Below are 15,168 nucleotides of genomic sequence, written 5' to 3' on the forward strand. Positions count from 1 at the left end.
GGTTGACGTGCCACCCATGCCGGCTTTTCGGGAGGAATTGGACCGCATGGTCCAAGAGGCAGTGCTAAATGCTCTACGAGGCTTTCAATCACCGCTGGAGCCAGCCCCCATACCGGCACCAGAACCGGCTCCCTTGATATTCGCACCTCTCCTCGAGCGCCTCGACACGCTCATCAGTGCCTTGCCGACTGAACCCGTGCCACTGGACATGCAGGCACAGAGTCGTTCATCGAGGCCTCCGCAGGTCCCGATACCAATACTGGGTTCCTCGGAGGAGGAAGAATCTGTTCCTGGCCAGATCCTTCCATGGGAACCACAGATACCGGTTGAGTGCACTGGCGGTCTCCAGTCTTGAAATCAGTTGAACCAGTTCAAGTTTTAATCAAGTTTAATTAAGTTATTTAAGCAAAGATATATCCACAATGGCTTTTCGAAGAGAATACTGAAGAGCTGAGGTTACTGCAGGGGTATATCTAGAGTGACGTCGGCTTTGAAATCTGACTCCATCTTCCATCTGCTAGCAGAAGAGAACATAACACACTGGTCCTGAGTCCATCTGTCTACACTAAGGAAAACAAAATTATCATGTAAGTAATTTCTTCAATGAGGCACAGTATGACATACGTGGAAGAAATCCAGGTGTATAATACCAACACTATTTCCATTCTCCACCTTGAAATTCTTTAGGTCAGCTAATTTCAAAACTTAAAGGTATGAGGGGCTAGCAGGGCTAAATCTAGCAGGCCTAACTTTGCTGCTAGTGTATCATTTGGTGTTACTACTTTGTACAGAGTTTATTCATATATTAATTCAGATCCATTTTAATCTTTATAAAAACTACACATTTTTCCCCAGGTTGCTTGTGTGTGTGTATATGTATAATCTCATTTCTTTCTTCTCCAGAGAAATAAATACATATATTTTCCTAGTATAAAAACTTTTATTGCCTTGCAGTTTTTTATTGAATTGCATTGTGCAGGCTGTTTATATATCAGTTAGTAAAGCTGGTAGCACAGATCAGTCATTCTACTTGGTAGTTTTCAGTTTTTTCAAATCCAAAATAATTTAGACAGTCTGGTACAATGACCCCCCCTCTTTCCCACTTTGTTTTAACATGCAGAAGTCATATCTTCCCCTGACAAGAATTTTAATGTTATTTTCTGTTATATTCAAACTATGCTATAAATAATCTGTTGGATGTAACACCATTAATTAAACATGTCCCACTTCACTTGTCTGTAGAACAAGTTTTTCCTTGTTTTAGATATATTTTTGGTACCGAATGGAAATCTGTTTTAAGTAATTTTACAAAGATACAGAATGGCTGAGCAGCCTCTGATTTTCTCTTATCATGCAATTATACCATTAATCACAGAGGAAAATACATAATGGTGAACTACAATACTTTGTCTTTTTATTTGTAGAAAAAAAAGATCAGCCCAAGGAGATCGCTTATCTGCCATCACAATGGCACTGCAGTATGGTTCAGAAAGTGAAGAGGATGCCATCTTAGCTGGTAGGAGTTAAAACCCACATAATTCAAATATACTTGTAAATCTCAATTCCTCCAGAATATATGAAATTATAGGCATCAGATGGTAATAAGTGTGTTAGCTATAATTTTTTGGCTACATTTGTTGTGGTGGTGAAGACAACCTTCGTAATGCTATTTTGTGCCTAAAGTTCCTCATAAAAAAGCCAGTACCAGAGTATATTGTTATATAGGGACATTCTTGGGGGGGGCGGCTTATAAACCAGGGCAATCATTCTTCAATCTTGGGAGGGGGAGGAACGGATAACACAGTCCATTCCCCATCCTCTGCTACTTAACTTTTGAGGGGGGAGGGCAGGGTCTCTCTCCAAGCTCAAATATATTTTCCCCAGGCCTTGCACCCCTCTAGGGTCAGTCCTGTAGAAAGCCACAGTGGAAAGCAGCAGGATGAGAACCAGGAATGAAAATGTTTAGAAATTATAAACAGCTGTTCCATCTTGATTTAAAATTAAGAACTATGGCCTGAGAGTAGGAAGTTATTCCACAACCGCAGAATCCCTAAGTAAAACTGAAAAGTGCCTTAGTGGAATGGGGGTGGAAAACTAAAACAAATAGCAAACAGTGGAATCTGAAGGAAAAGATGGAAAGATAATGTGAGAATAGAAGATGTTGTAAGCTAGTTAAATCCATGATCATAACAATGTACTAGCAACCAATGGAGGGTTTGCCTGGAAATACCAAGATTTCTGAAATATTGTCCATTGGCTACATTCTGAGTTACCCTGAAGGCTTGGAGGAAAGAAACAAAGTTAAGCATGAAAAGTTTTTTGCAGAAAACATGAGAAGGACAGATTGGAAGAAAATATTTTTTAGGTGGTGGCAAGTCTTTGTCATAGCAGCACTATAAGGTGGAAAATGACAGATGTTACCTGCTTAGAGAATGTGACAATCAGAAGAAAGTGAACACTTGTGGGATTGCAGAAAATGATCCAAAAAGGAAAATTGGTTCTTACCTGCTAATTTTCGTTCCTGAAGTATCACGGATCAGTCCAGACAAATGGGTTTATGCATCCCTACCAGCAGATGGAGGCAGAGAATAAAAACTTTGAGGCACTGCTGCATAACTGAGAATGCCATCTGCAGTCCCTCAGTATTGACCCTTACCAAAGCCAAGATGTCTACCTTAAACTGTTACGGAGCGTGCCCTTCAGGCCCTGCTAGGAGCACGGAGGCGTGGTTCCATCTCAAGGCAGGCTGTGAGCCCTTGGGTCATGGTGCAGCTCAGGGAGGAGCCCTAGGACACACCGCGAGAGGTGAGCAGGTACAAGCATGGGTGGAGCAGGAGCAATGCTGGACTGAAGACAAGGCAAGGATTATCCGGAACAGGAACAAGGCAGGCTCAGCCCTCCACTGGACCTACACGCACCAATGAGACCCAGCAACGCAATGCTGGTCTCAAGAGTAACCTTTCGGCCACTCGATAGCCCTTCCGTACCCGCCACTAGGGAACGACGAGTGAGTGAGGCCAGCCGAAGTCTCAGGATACTCAGAGGATTCAGACGAAAACTTGTAGACTCTGACAAGGATTCAGGAATCAGGCAAAAGTACTGGGTGAGAACTGCATCGCAGCGCGCCCTACACAGCCGCCCATGGCTGGTCGTGGACCAAGCTGAATGTGAAGTAAACTCCAGGCGAAGAAGTGGAATTTGAGACTGGAACATGGCAAAGATTCAGTAGAGGCCTGCACCGGGGCGTGCCCTACACAGCCACTTGTGCTGGTTGCGGACCATGCTGAAGCAGAGCAGGTTCTGGCAGAGTCTTAGGCATGGATGGAAGCAGGCACAAGGGACTCCGAAGACCGGGACAGGATACAAGACTCAGGATTCTCAAAAGCAAGGCATTAAAAACAGGAGTCTTCTGGAGGCTTGTGCTGCAGACGAGAAGAAGGCATTGTACCACGAGGTGCCCTACCCAGCCCCCCCATGGGCTGGTCACAGACCACGACGATGGCACGCCAGGAGAGGTGGACAGACGAGGGACCTGGGAACTGGATGACGAGCTGAAGATGAGACAGACTTAAGTCAAGACAGGAACATTGGACATCAGGAACAAGGAACATAGCATCTCAGGACATGGGACTTCAGGACATCTGGACACGGAACATCAGGAACATGAGACATGCGACGAGGAAGCTCCGATGAGGATCGAGACCAGGAACATTAAGGAGACTAAGTTCAGGAACATGAAGAACATGGAACGAAGATCCGTCAAGGCACAGGAAGACCACGGAGGACCTGGATCCAAAGAAGACCACAGACGCTGTGAAGACTGGATCCGAAGGACTTGAGGGAAAGAAGCAGGGCCCTTTGGCTGAAGCAGGAACAGGTTGATGATGTCATCCGTTGGGGCCGCAGGCTTTTCCCGCCGCTGGCCCTTTAAATGCCAAAGTGAGGCGTGTGCCTGTGTCTTTGGTGAAGCAGGAAGCAAGACTGCATCGGCGGTGTTCCTGCCGCATGGGAGGCCTGGAGGACAGCGGCGGCAGCCCTGCCACGAAGAGAGGAAGCAGGCAGCAGCAGCAGCTCTGTGCCGCGAAGAAAAGACTCCCACCGGCTGCACTAGGACCACGGGGGAGCCAGAAGCACCGCTGCTTGGCCTGCTGTGAGGGACGGCATCGGTAGCGGCCTAGCTGGGAAGAATGTAGGGGACTGCCAGCGGCTATCGCGGGCAGGATCCTAACACAAACTCCAATATACCTGGGGCGAACATATACTTAAAAGGTTGGAGCCTCACATCTGAAACTATGTACACTTCTCATTACTCTGAATACATCACATACCAGCTCAGCAACATCCAGAAGCAAAGAAGTCTTTTGAAAAATGGGGATGGGTCTCTGGATTGATCCGTGGTACTTCAGGAATGTAAATTAGCAGGAAAGAACCAATTTTCCTTTCCTGTTCATGTCCTGGATTAGTCCAGACAAGTGGGATGTACCCAAGCACCTCTATTCTGAGCAGGAACTTGAAAGACCCGCGCGCAACACACTTTCCCCAAAAGACATCGCCTCCGGAACCTGCACACCCAAGCGGTAATGTTTGGGTAAAAGTGTGAGGCGAAGATCACATCATCGCATGACAAATCCCCTGTGGAGAAAACAGTTGACCCTCCGCCCATGAGGTTGCTGCACCCTAGTGGAATACTCTCAACCCCTCCGATACCGACCAGCCCTTACAGATGAAAGCCAAAGCTATTGTCTCTTTCAGCCATCATGCAATAGTGCCCTTAGATGCCTTATTTCCTTTCTTAGTACCTCTGCACAGGACAAAAAGATTATCAGATCTCCGAAAGGCATTTGTCACCTTAAGATATCACAAAAGAATTCTGCGCCCATCCAGCAAGTGAAGCTCCCTCACCATAGGAGCATCCATAGACAAATTCGGAAAAACTGGTAACTCAGTCACTTGGTTAAGGTGAAAAGAGGAAATCACCCTAGGCAAAAGAAGAACTGTTAGGATTCCATGCTGGACAAATCTTCTGAACGGGAGGATGCAAACGTTCAGATGTTTTGAGGAAACGTACCACATCTGGGGGAGATGCCAACAGTCTTCCTTAAATCCTACCTCAAAGAGAACCTAAGGCTGTCACTTGAACCTGAATAGAATTATAGGCCAAACCATAAATCAAACTGCTTTGCAAAAAATACTAGAACCTGTGGAACGTCCTCTTTCAAAGGCTGCTCCTTGTTGTGTAAACACCAGACTTGAAAGACTCTCCACGCTCGGACATAAGCCAAAACCTTTAGGGGCAATCGCTGAGAGAAAAAGAGACCAAAAAGACCAAAACAATTGAAAAAACACTTTGCGCTGAAACTGAGAATGCTGTGAACTCAGGGATGAAGAGACCCGCCCCACCTGACGTCATCACGCTCAGCGGCGAACCGGTAAACGGCCACATTCCACCGTGCGTCGTGCGCCGAAGGGGTGTGCCAAAGGGGCACTCCCCTTTGTGCACCCCTTCGTGCAATCCTTTGTGCTACGCTTATTTTAATTCCCTTAAGTTTTCCTTTGTTAATTAACCTTTTTCATAGTGTTTAGTAATCCTTTGTTTATTAAATATGTTCAATGTATTTGACTTAGGAAACCTATTTTCCTGCATACTCTGTTTTTAATGTAAACTGGTATGATTTGTATCTGATACAAGAATGTCGGTATATAAAAATGCAAAATAAATAAATAAATAAATTGTGGAAGGCCGCTTTGCTTGAAGCAAAGTCGCAATCACAGGCTCCAAATAAAGTTTCAAGTGGAGCCATCGCTTATCAAAAGCCAAGCTGTTAGACAGAAGTGATCCTCCCGGATACAAAATATGGGTCCCTGACACATGGGCCAATTGAATGGAATCATCCACCGCCTGACAAAGAAGGTCTACAAACCACGGCCAGTGTGGCCACTCCGGAGCCACCTGAATCACCCTGCCCGGATGAAACTCATTGTGCCGCCGCACTTGTGTCTGCCACAGGTGAACGAGAGCGTTGATGCCCTCCGATCCAATCTCCCTTCTGCAACTGAAAAACCGATCCATCTTCGCATTTCCTGAAGTTGCCATGAGGCTCTCGCCGTTGGTCTGCCCAGCCTGGCCTGAATCAAGGAGAAGGCATCCGCTGACAACTCCCACTCTCCCGGATACAGACAAAGAAGTCCGCCTGCACGTTGTGCACTCCGACTATGTGAGAAGTCACTACGCTTGCCAGATGCTTCTCTGCCCAACAAAAAACTCTTGCGCCTCCAGCACTACTGGATGCCTCTTCGTTCTGCCTTGGCGGTTGATATACGCCACTGACGTAGCACTGTCCGAGAACAGTCTCACCGCCTTATCTTGAATGAGGGGGAGAAACTCCAGTAAGGCTCTGTGCACTGCCCTGGTTTCCAGCTGATTGATGAACCAGGTCGCCGCCTCGGACCGATTTTTCTTGACACATCGCCCTCCCCCACCAGAGAGGCTGGCATCCGTGGTCACCACCACCCAGTTGGGCACTTCCCGATCCATCTCTTTCTCAAGATTGTGCCAATAGTGCCACCATGAGAAAATGGAATTGGCATCCTCCGGCAACGACAAATGAAGTTGAAATTCCCCCAAAAGCGGATTCCAACAGGATAACCGTATCCTCTGCAGCATAGAAGCCATGGAACCCAGGACCTGAAAATCAACCCAGATACAACAGCCGAAGGACTTGACTCCGCAACTTGACTACCTACTCTGTAGTCAGTGTATTGAAGCATGCCCTCAGATATTCCAATGACTGGGTCGACTTTAAATGACTCCTGCCAGATTTGTCATCCAGCCCAATGAATCCAGGAACTGCTGGACTGAGTGATAATACTCCATTTCCGACTTTGCCTGCCCTAACCGATCATCTAGATACGGGTGCAACAGGACACCTTCCTTCCTGAGCACCACTGCCACCACCACCATCATCTTTGTGAAAGTGTGTGTCGCAGCCACCAGATCAAAGGGAAGGGCACGAAATTGAAAATGCTCTCCCAGGACCCTGAATTTCAGGAACCACTGGTGTCCGGCCTGAATGGGGATATGGAGATAAGCTTCTGACAAGTCCAACGACTCCAGAAATTCCCCTTTGCGCACTGCCGCTATCGCTGTGTGCAGAGTCTCTATCCAAAACCGCGGCCCCCAGAGGGCAGCTTTGACCTTCAGCAGATCGAGAATGGGCCGAAAAGTCCCCTCCTTGTTGGGCATCGCAAAATACATGGAGTATCAACCCTGCCCCCTCTCCAGAGGGGGCACTGGAACAATGGCACTGCCTCTCGCTGGGCCCGGGAGACGCAGTGCGAGATTATAAAGGCATCCCTGAGCGGATGAGAAAATTCCAAGGCACCACCTCCAGGACCCACTGGTCTGACGTGATCTTGGTCCACTCCTCGTAAAAGAGGGATAGCCTTCCTCGTATAGCCTCTGGAGAGGAGCAGCCCAGCCTGCCTTCAATGGCCAATCTTACTTCCCAACTTCCCCTTCCCCCTTGGGGCCTACCATTCCTCAGAGGCCTGCATTGGGCTCGAAAGGACTGCTGTCTGCCTAACCTTTTTTTTTTCCCATTGCCATCCCAGGGCTCCTGCTAGTGCGAAACTGCCTCACTTCTTGGAATCGAGCTCGCGGAGGAAAAAAAATCTTCTTGGGGGTTTTCCTGTCCTCAGGCAGCTTATTACCCTTTGACTCCCCCAATTGCTTCATGAGCTGCTGCAAATCCTGTCCAAATAGCAGCTTTCCCTTGAAGTGGAGGTTTGACTGCTGCGCATCTGACCAATTTCATAGCCATAGGAGTCCCCTCACAGCTATCGCCAAGATCCTACCTTTGGCGGAAGTCCGGATCATATCGTGCCAAGCATCAGCCATAGAGGTCACTGGCGCCTCCAAGCAGGTTGCCTGCGCTGCTTTAGCCACAGTCCCTTACCATTTGCCATGTGCCTTCTGCACCCAGCACACACAGACTCTCTGCATCATACTTCCACACACCGCAGCACGAAGACTCCAAGCCGAAATCTCAGACTTTAAGCAGGATCTCCAGTTTCCGAGCCTTGACATCTTTTAGAGCTGCCACTCTGGCTACCGGAATGGATGTTTTCTTAGCAACTGCCGACACGGCTGCATCTACCTGTGGAATTCTCCAGGACTCTAAGATCTGCTCTGACCAGGGGTATAGCTTCGCCATAGCTCCTGCTACCTCCAGGCCTGCCTCAGGAGATTCCCCCTCCCGATCTTTCAGCTTCTTCACTGTTGTGGGGAACAGAAAGGCCTTGGGGGGGGGTCTCCTTAATCCTCCAGGACCAGGTCACTCCTTCATTATCCGAGTCCTCCCAGGTTTGTTCTGACAAGGGATATAGCTTAGCCATATCTCTGGCTACCTTCAGGCCCGCTTTGGGAGACTCCCAATCCACTAACTTCTTCACCTTTTTGGATAAAGGAAACACCGCCTTAGGAGGCTCCTGCAGTCCCTCCAGGACTGGGTTCACTGCCTAATCTCCAAATTTTTCAACACCTGGGGAACCAGTGGACCTAACTCCTCCCTGCGGAACAACTGAACTACCTGAGGGCAATCACCCTCAGCAATTGGGACTTCATCCAAAAGGATCCACTAAATTGCTGACTGGGTCCTTTTCTGGCTCCACCGCAGCATCCAGTCACTGATAGGGCCCATTCGACTCGCTGACGTGTCCCCGTCCTCAGGCGTGGACCGTCCAAGCCCAAGGAGAGGCAGGATCCCTCCAGAGCCCACCTGCTTCCCCCCCCCCCCCCCCAAGGCTTTTTAGTCACAAGGGGTTTCCTGGGAAGCGGCCTCCTGGATCTTGCTTCCTTCTCAGCCAAATAGGTCTTGTGAAGAAGCAGGAAAAGATCCACTGAAAATTGCTCTAAATCTGAAGAGGACCGATCCTGCCCATCATCCCCCCTGGCCCCCCGTCTCTCTTCCCTGCCACCAGCAGGACTTAATTCGAGGAGTAAAAGCAGGTCAGGGGAGTCCCGAGGCTCTGAAGCAGCCTCTTGGCTCCTGCCATGTGCTCTCAAAATGGCCTCCAGTGCCTCCAACCACCCTCCCCCCCCCCCCCCCCCCCCCCTCCCCGGGGCCTGCAGCACCGGCTGGGCCGACCTCGGAAGTCACAACGTGGTTGTACAGTCAAACTCCTTCCACACCGCATCCATGGCAACTTTTCCGGCGCTATGTGGGCATCTGCCTGAATCGCGGTGAGGCCTAAAAATAACCCCTGCCGCTGAACAAATCCCGCCGGCGGCACATCCCCAATGCTAAGTGAGCCTCTGACCCGGGGATCGGGAGGTTTTTGCCCTCATTCACCCGGTCACACTGAATAAAGGAAATAACCAGCAAACAAGGAAAGCAGAAAGAAAAGGGCTACTTCCCTGCTTCTGGATGCAGGGGGAGCAGACTCTGGAGGCGAAGACTCGTGGGGGGGGGGGGGGGGGCTAGGTGAGTGAACCAGTACCCCTGACTTTCACCTCCCCTGACCAGTAAGGGCTGAGCTAGCTCAGGGGTCACCAACCCTCTGCTTGCCCTGCTCTACCCAAGGGATGGCCCATGAAGGAACCTAACACCTCAGCGAGCCTTCCAGGAATATTCTGTCTTCCTTTTTTTTTTTTTTTTTTTTTTTTTTAATCAAACTCCAGACTGCAGGTTTGCACCTCTACCATCTGCTGGAGACAGAGAAATACTGAGGGACTGCAGGTGGCACTCTGTTATGTAGCAGTGCCTCAAAGCTTTTATTCTCTGCCTCCATCTGCTGGAAGGGATGCATAAACCCACTTGTCTGGACTGATCTGGGGTACAAACAAGAACATATGTTATATGGCTACATATGGATAACAACTGGGATTCAGATTGACTCTTGAGGTCAGTATTGGCAACTGAATGCTTAGTTCCTCATCCAAATGACCAACCAGTATGTTAAGGTTCCATACTCTCTGCAGTCTAATGTGCGCTCTAGAAATTTCAGGATTTGAATCTAGCAACCCTCTAGTTCCAAATCAGGGGTTCTACCACTAAGCTGTGCTAGTTGAGGCCCTAGTATAATAAGGTGTTCTAGACTGTGAGCACATGCCAGCACGTATATTTTTGTGCATAGACCTGTACTGATATAACGAGTTTTACATACAAAAAATGTGTGCACATATTAACATTCATTCCTGCAAATCCCAAGTTAACAAAGGCATTAGCTTTTATTCCCGAAATGCAGGCTTAACGTAGGCTTAACGTGTGTTTTCCTAATGCTGGAAGTTTAAATCCTGGTCAGAGGTGGAGTAAAGTTTCTGGAGCTAGTTTGGTCTATTGGACTAAATCTAGAGGTGGTGGTGTCATGGTCATGTACTTGGCATTATGTATATAAACATGATGTGTTTTGTGTGCAAAGCTTTTATGAGCCAAACTTGTGCTCCTAGGAGTAATTTTCAAAAGACTTTATGCACATAAACTCCGGTTTTATGCACATAAATGGCCTCTTTGAAAATTGAGGGGTTTGGCATGCAAAAGCCATTTTGCATGTACTTTTACCTGCATTACAAGGAGGAATTCCAGTGGCAAAGTTGGGGCAGGGACAGTACATGCATGCAAACTTTGGATTTTCGAAAGTATGCATGCACAGTTAAACCTGCTCCTGAGCTAGTATAACTTTGTGCATATATATTGGTGCCAGTTCCATGCATACCTTTGCATTTTCAGGGCAGATTTATGTACATAAACTGGCTTTGAAAATTCTGGCTATTGTGTGTGGGTAAAAATTACCTGCAGGCTTGTGGGCTGTTTCAAAGTTATCCTCCTAATTCTTAGGAACATAACTTTTATGTGCAGAAATCAAGTTTTGTATGCATTAACCGTGACTTTTGAGCACTTTTTTTTTTCTTTCTCTTTTTATTGGTTTTTGAATAATCATGTTTCATAAGCATAAACCATGGTTTGTTTGTATAAAATGTTATTTATAAGCACTGGGTTTTTTTTGTGTGCATATTTTTATGTTTAATAATGTTTAACTCCTGATGCATTAGCATACCCTTAACTTATTGCATTGGGAGTTTTCTTTACTCAGGTGCTAAAAATAAAGTTCTCCCAGGACAAGCAGGATGGTAGTCCTCACATGTGGGTGATGTTACTGGACGGAGCCCTATCACGGAAAACTTTTCTGTCAGAGTTTCTGGAACATTTGATTGGCACACTGAGCATGCCTAGCCTGCCATAATCCTTGTAGCCAAAAGGGTCTCCCTTCAGTCTCTTTTTTTCCGTGCTGCAGTTTGCCTCGCGGTGAGGAGCTCTGTGAGAACTCTCTCACAAAAATTTTCCTCACGGAAAAAACTTGAAGAATACTTCTTTAAAAAAGTTCCATCATAGGGGTCTCCCATCACGATGCTGTTTTCATCGCTCGGTGAGTTAAGAATCACAGTCTCCGATCAGTTCCTGCCCACCTCTTTTTTTTTCGGTGTCCGCAGGCCATCAACCATTTTTGGGCCTCAACCTCTGCCATCATGGCAATAGGTTTCCTAAAATGTCCGGAGTGCCCTCGTACCATGTCGATTACCGACCTACATGATGTCTGTGTGCTGTGCCTCTGCTCATCACACATTTCTCACTGCCCAAGTTGTGCCCAGATGACTCCGAAGGGGAGGTAGGCTCGCCTCGACAAGATGGAGACCCTGTTTAAAATCAAGCTGACTCCATCGACGTCCCCCCAATCGTCACCGGCAGGAGCATCGAAGAAACTGGTCATCAAACCTCTCTGGGAGCACTAGGGCAGCGGTGACCGCCCGTCACAGACTCCATCTAGGGCATCTGTATCGTGGTTTTTTTTTTTTTTTTATTAACCTCTTTTATTGTTTTAGGAATAAACAACATATAACTGCCATGTGGAGGCAGATATCCTTGGGCCTTCGCACAGTGTTATACAAACAATTCAACAATACAACAGTCAATCAATCTATTTATCCCCCACATAGTGGACACCAGACCACGTGTACCCCCTCCCCCACGAATCTTCTTCCTCCCTATCGAATTCCCCCCCCCCCCCCCCAGCTAACCTCCTCATTACCTCCCGCCCCCTCCCACCCCAGGAATGAAGGGGAAGTCACCATAACAAAAATAGAGCAGCGCACTCAAATGTTAAATATACACCAGGATGTATTCCGTCAATTGTTCAATATCAAGCTCCTGGATTTATGCGGTAAAGATTGAACATAAGGGTCCCAGATCTGTAGACATTTCCGGCGCTGCGCTGGAGAAGTCTTGGAGAGCAGGCAGTCCATTTGCATCATCTTGTGCGGTTGATTGCGCCAAGCCCAAAAGGTAGGCAAAAACGCTTCCTTCCAATGCAATAAAATGAGTTTCTTCCCTACCTAGCACGATTTCTTGATGAAAATATGCATTCCCATTCCTCGGTTGAGGGACACCGGGATACAGTTAAATAGCAACAGATGGGGTGTTGGGGATATTTTGATTCTCAGGAGAGTCATCAGGTACTGCACAATCTTGCGCCAAAACTGGATAATATGACCACAGGCCCAAAACAGATGGGAAAGTGACCCCTCAGCTTGTCCACATTTCCCACACAATGGGGATGGAACAGTTTGGAGCAAAAGGCCAGCAATGTGGAAATGAATGCCCTCCAAAGGAACTTGTATTGCATTTCACGAAAATACATATTGGTGGACACTGTAGGTAATAAGTAAAAACAGGATCAAATCATAGTGCTAGTCACTTTGAATGTTCCTTCTGCATTCTAGCACTCAGCAAGCAACAAGCTTGGGTCCAGCCTCTTCTGCAGCCGAAGCTGTTTGTAGTAGTAGGAAAGCAAGGGAGTGTTTTGATTATTTAACAGTAGGAAATGTTCTAATGCTTGAAAAACAGCGGATTGCAAGGAAGGTTGTGGTAAGGAGGCGACAAAATGACAAAGCTGCAGGTAAGGAAAGACCTGTAAACCACTCTGTCCATGCAGCAAACACAGTTCCTGAAGAGGTAGTAAATGGCCTGCACCATCCATTACATGTCCCAACAATACAATCCCCAGCAAAAACCCCACATTACCCCGAAGCGGCAATAAGTAAGCACAAGCAAAGGCAAGTTCAGTAATTTGGTGAGCAAAAGCCAGGCATGGCGAACTGGGGCGATTTAGGGTAGTCAACGGAGATGAAAAAGGCAAATTACCTTTCGGAGTTTGGAGTACGTAACCATCCGTATCGTCTTCCTCGGTGCCAGAGAAAGACCGGACTGAGCACAGAGGGAAGCACAGACACCGGCACAGACGCAAGTCTACTCTCTGTGCAGGCATCGACACCACATTGGCCTCAATGGCTATCGAGCCGATTGCGAAGAGGACACGGGTAGAGGAGCCTTTAACCCCCTCTCCACCCGAGAAACCAAGGCGATCCCCACTGATATCAGTGCCGGATACTGAGCCCCCACAAGTTCCTGTGGAAGTGCCAGTAGTGCCTAGTCTGCCTCCCCCTGAAGCTGCAATATCTACACCAGCTTTCAGGGAGGAACTGGACGGTTTCATCCGCCAGGCAGTGTGCGATGCTCTCCGAGATTTACAGCCATCAATGCCGGCTCCCACACTGACACCGGAGCCATCGATATTTACACCATTGCTAACCCGATTGGATACACTCATTGGTGCCCTTCCAACACAACCCGGGCCACCGATGCCAAAGCAACCCGTAAAGTCTCTGAAACCCCTGATACCCATTCCGGGGTCGTCAGAAGACAAAGGCACGGACTCCAGTCCCCTTTCAACACCGATTCCACCGATGCCAGAACAGATGCCTGGTCCATCAGGGCTCTCGGGTCCGAGAGGCCCAAGTTTCCCTTCGGTGCCGCCGAAATCCAAGTCAGTGCCACCGCATCTTCCATAAAGGCCATTGAAGGATCCGTCTGTGCCAACACGTCCTACATTACCAACCTTCTTCCCTCAAGATCTCGACTAGAGACACTTTCTGACACATTGGGAAGATGTTGACACAGACATGTCCATGGAGGACATCTTATCAGAACCATCTCCTCCGGAAGAAATAAAATCTCCCCCAGAAGACCTCTCCTTTGCTAATTTTGTAAGGGAGATGTCAGAGACAATCCCCTTTGACTTAATTACAGAGGAGGACACACGCCATAAAACATTGGAAGTTCTCCAATTTGTTGATGCTCCGAAAGAAGTTATGGCTATCCCTGTCCACGAAGTGCTAGTGGATCTCCAGCATGGTCTCTGGGAGCATCCTTATACTGTCCAGCCAGTGAATAAGAGGACAGATGCAACTTATCTGGTCCAACATATTCCTGGATTTCAAAAGTCACAACTCCCCCATCACTCTGTGGTAGTTGAGTCCGTACAGAAGAAGGCGAGAAGACTGTGCCCTCGCTCTTCAACACCTCCTGGCAAAGACCAAAAATTCCTTGATATTTTGGGTCGCAAGATGTTTCAGGGTTCTGTGCTAGTGTCACGCATAGCTGCATACCAACTTTACATGACACAGTGCCAAAGGAATCTCTGTATAAGAACATAAGAAAATGCCATACTGGGTCAGACCAAGGGTCCATCAAGCCCAGCATCCTGTTTCCAACAGTGGCCAATCCAGGTCATAAGAACCTGGCAAGTACCCAAAAACTAAGTCTATTCCATGTAACCATTGCTAATGGCAGTGGCTATTCTCTAAGTGAACTTAATAGCAGGTAATGGACTTATCCTCCAAGAACTTATCCAATCCTTTTTTAAACACAGCTATACTAACTGCACGAACCACATTCTCTGGCAACAAATTCCAGAGTTTAATTGTGCGTTGAGTAAAAAAGAACTTTCTCTGATTAGTTTTAAATGTGCCCCATGCTAACTTCATGGAGTGTCCCCTAGTCTTTCTACTATCCGAAAGAGTAAATAACCGATTCACATCTACCCGTTCTAGACCTCTCATGATTTTAAACACCTCTATCATATCCCCCCTCAGTCGTCTCTTCTCCAAGCTGAAAAGTCCTAACCTCTTTAGTCTTTCCTCATAGGGGAGTTGTTCCATTCCCCTTATCATTTTGGTAGCCCTTCTCTGTACCTTCTCCATCGCAATTATATCTTTTTTGAGATGCGGCGACCAGAATTGTACACAGTATTCAAAGTGCGGTCTCACCATGGAGC

The 15,168-nt window shown here is 47.5% G+C and overlaps 1 protein-coding gene across 6 annotated transcripts in view; it reads left to right on the top strand.

The window, feature by feature from the left end:
* PBRM1 (polybromo 1) overlaps positions 1-15,168 on the top strand; it is a 355,730-nt gene that overhangs the window by 79,921 nt on the left and 260,641 nt on the right. For all 6 annotated transcript variants that reach the window (XM_029599448.1, XM_029599445.1, XM_029599446.1 and 3 more), the window contains exon 10: positions 1,425-1,516. In XM_029599448.1, the coding sequence (XP_029455308.1) occupies positions 1,425-1,516 (92 nt within the window). The remainder of the gene's footprint in view (positions 1-1,424; positions 1,517-15,168) is intronic.

This window comes from Rhinatrema bivittatum, chromosome 4, assembly GCF_901001135.1.
Source record: "Rhinatrema bivittatum chromosome 4, aRhiBiv1.1, whole genome shotgun sequence".
In the NCBI taxonomy this organism is placed as follows: domain Eukaryota; kingdom Metazoa; phylum Chordata; class Amphibia; order Gymnophiona; family Rhinatrematidae; genus Rhinatrema; species Rhinatrema bivittatum.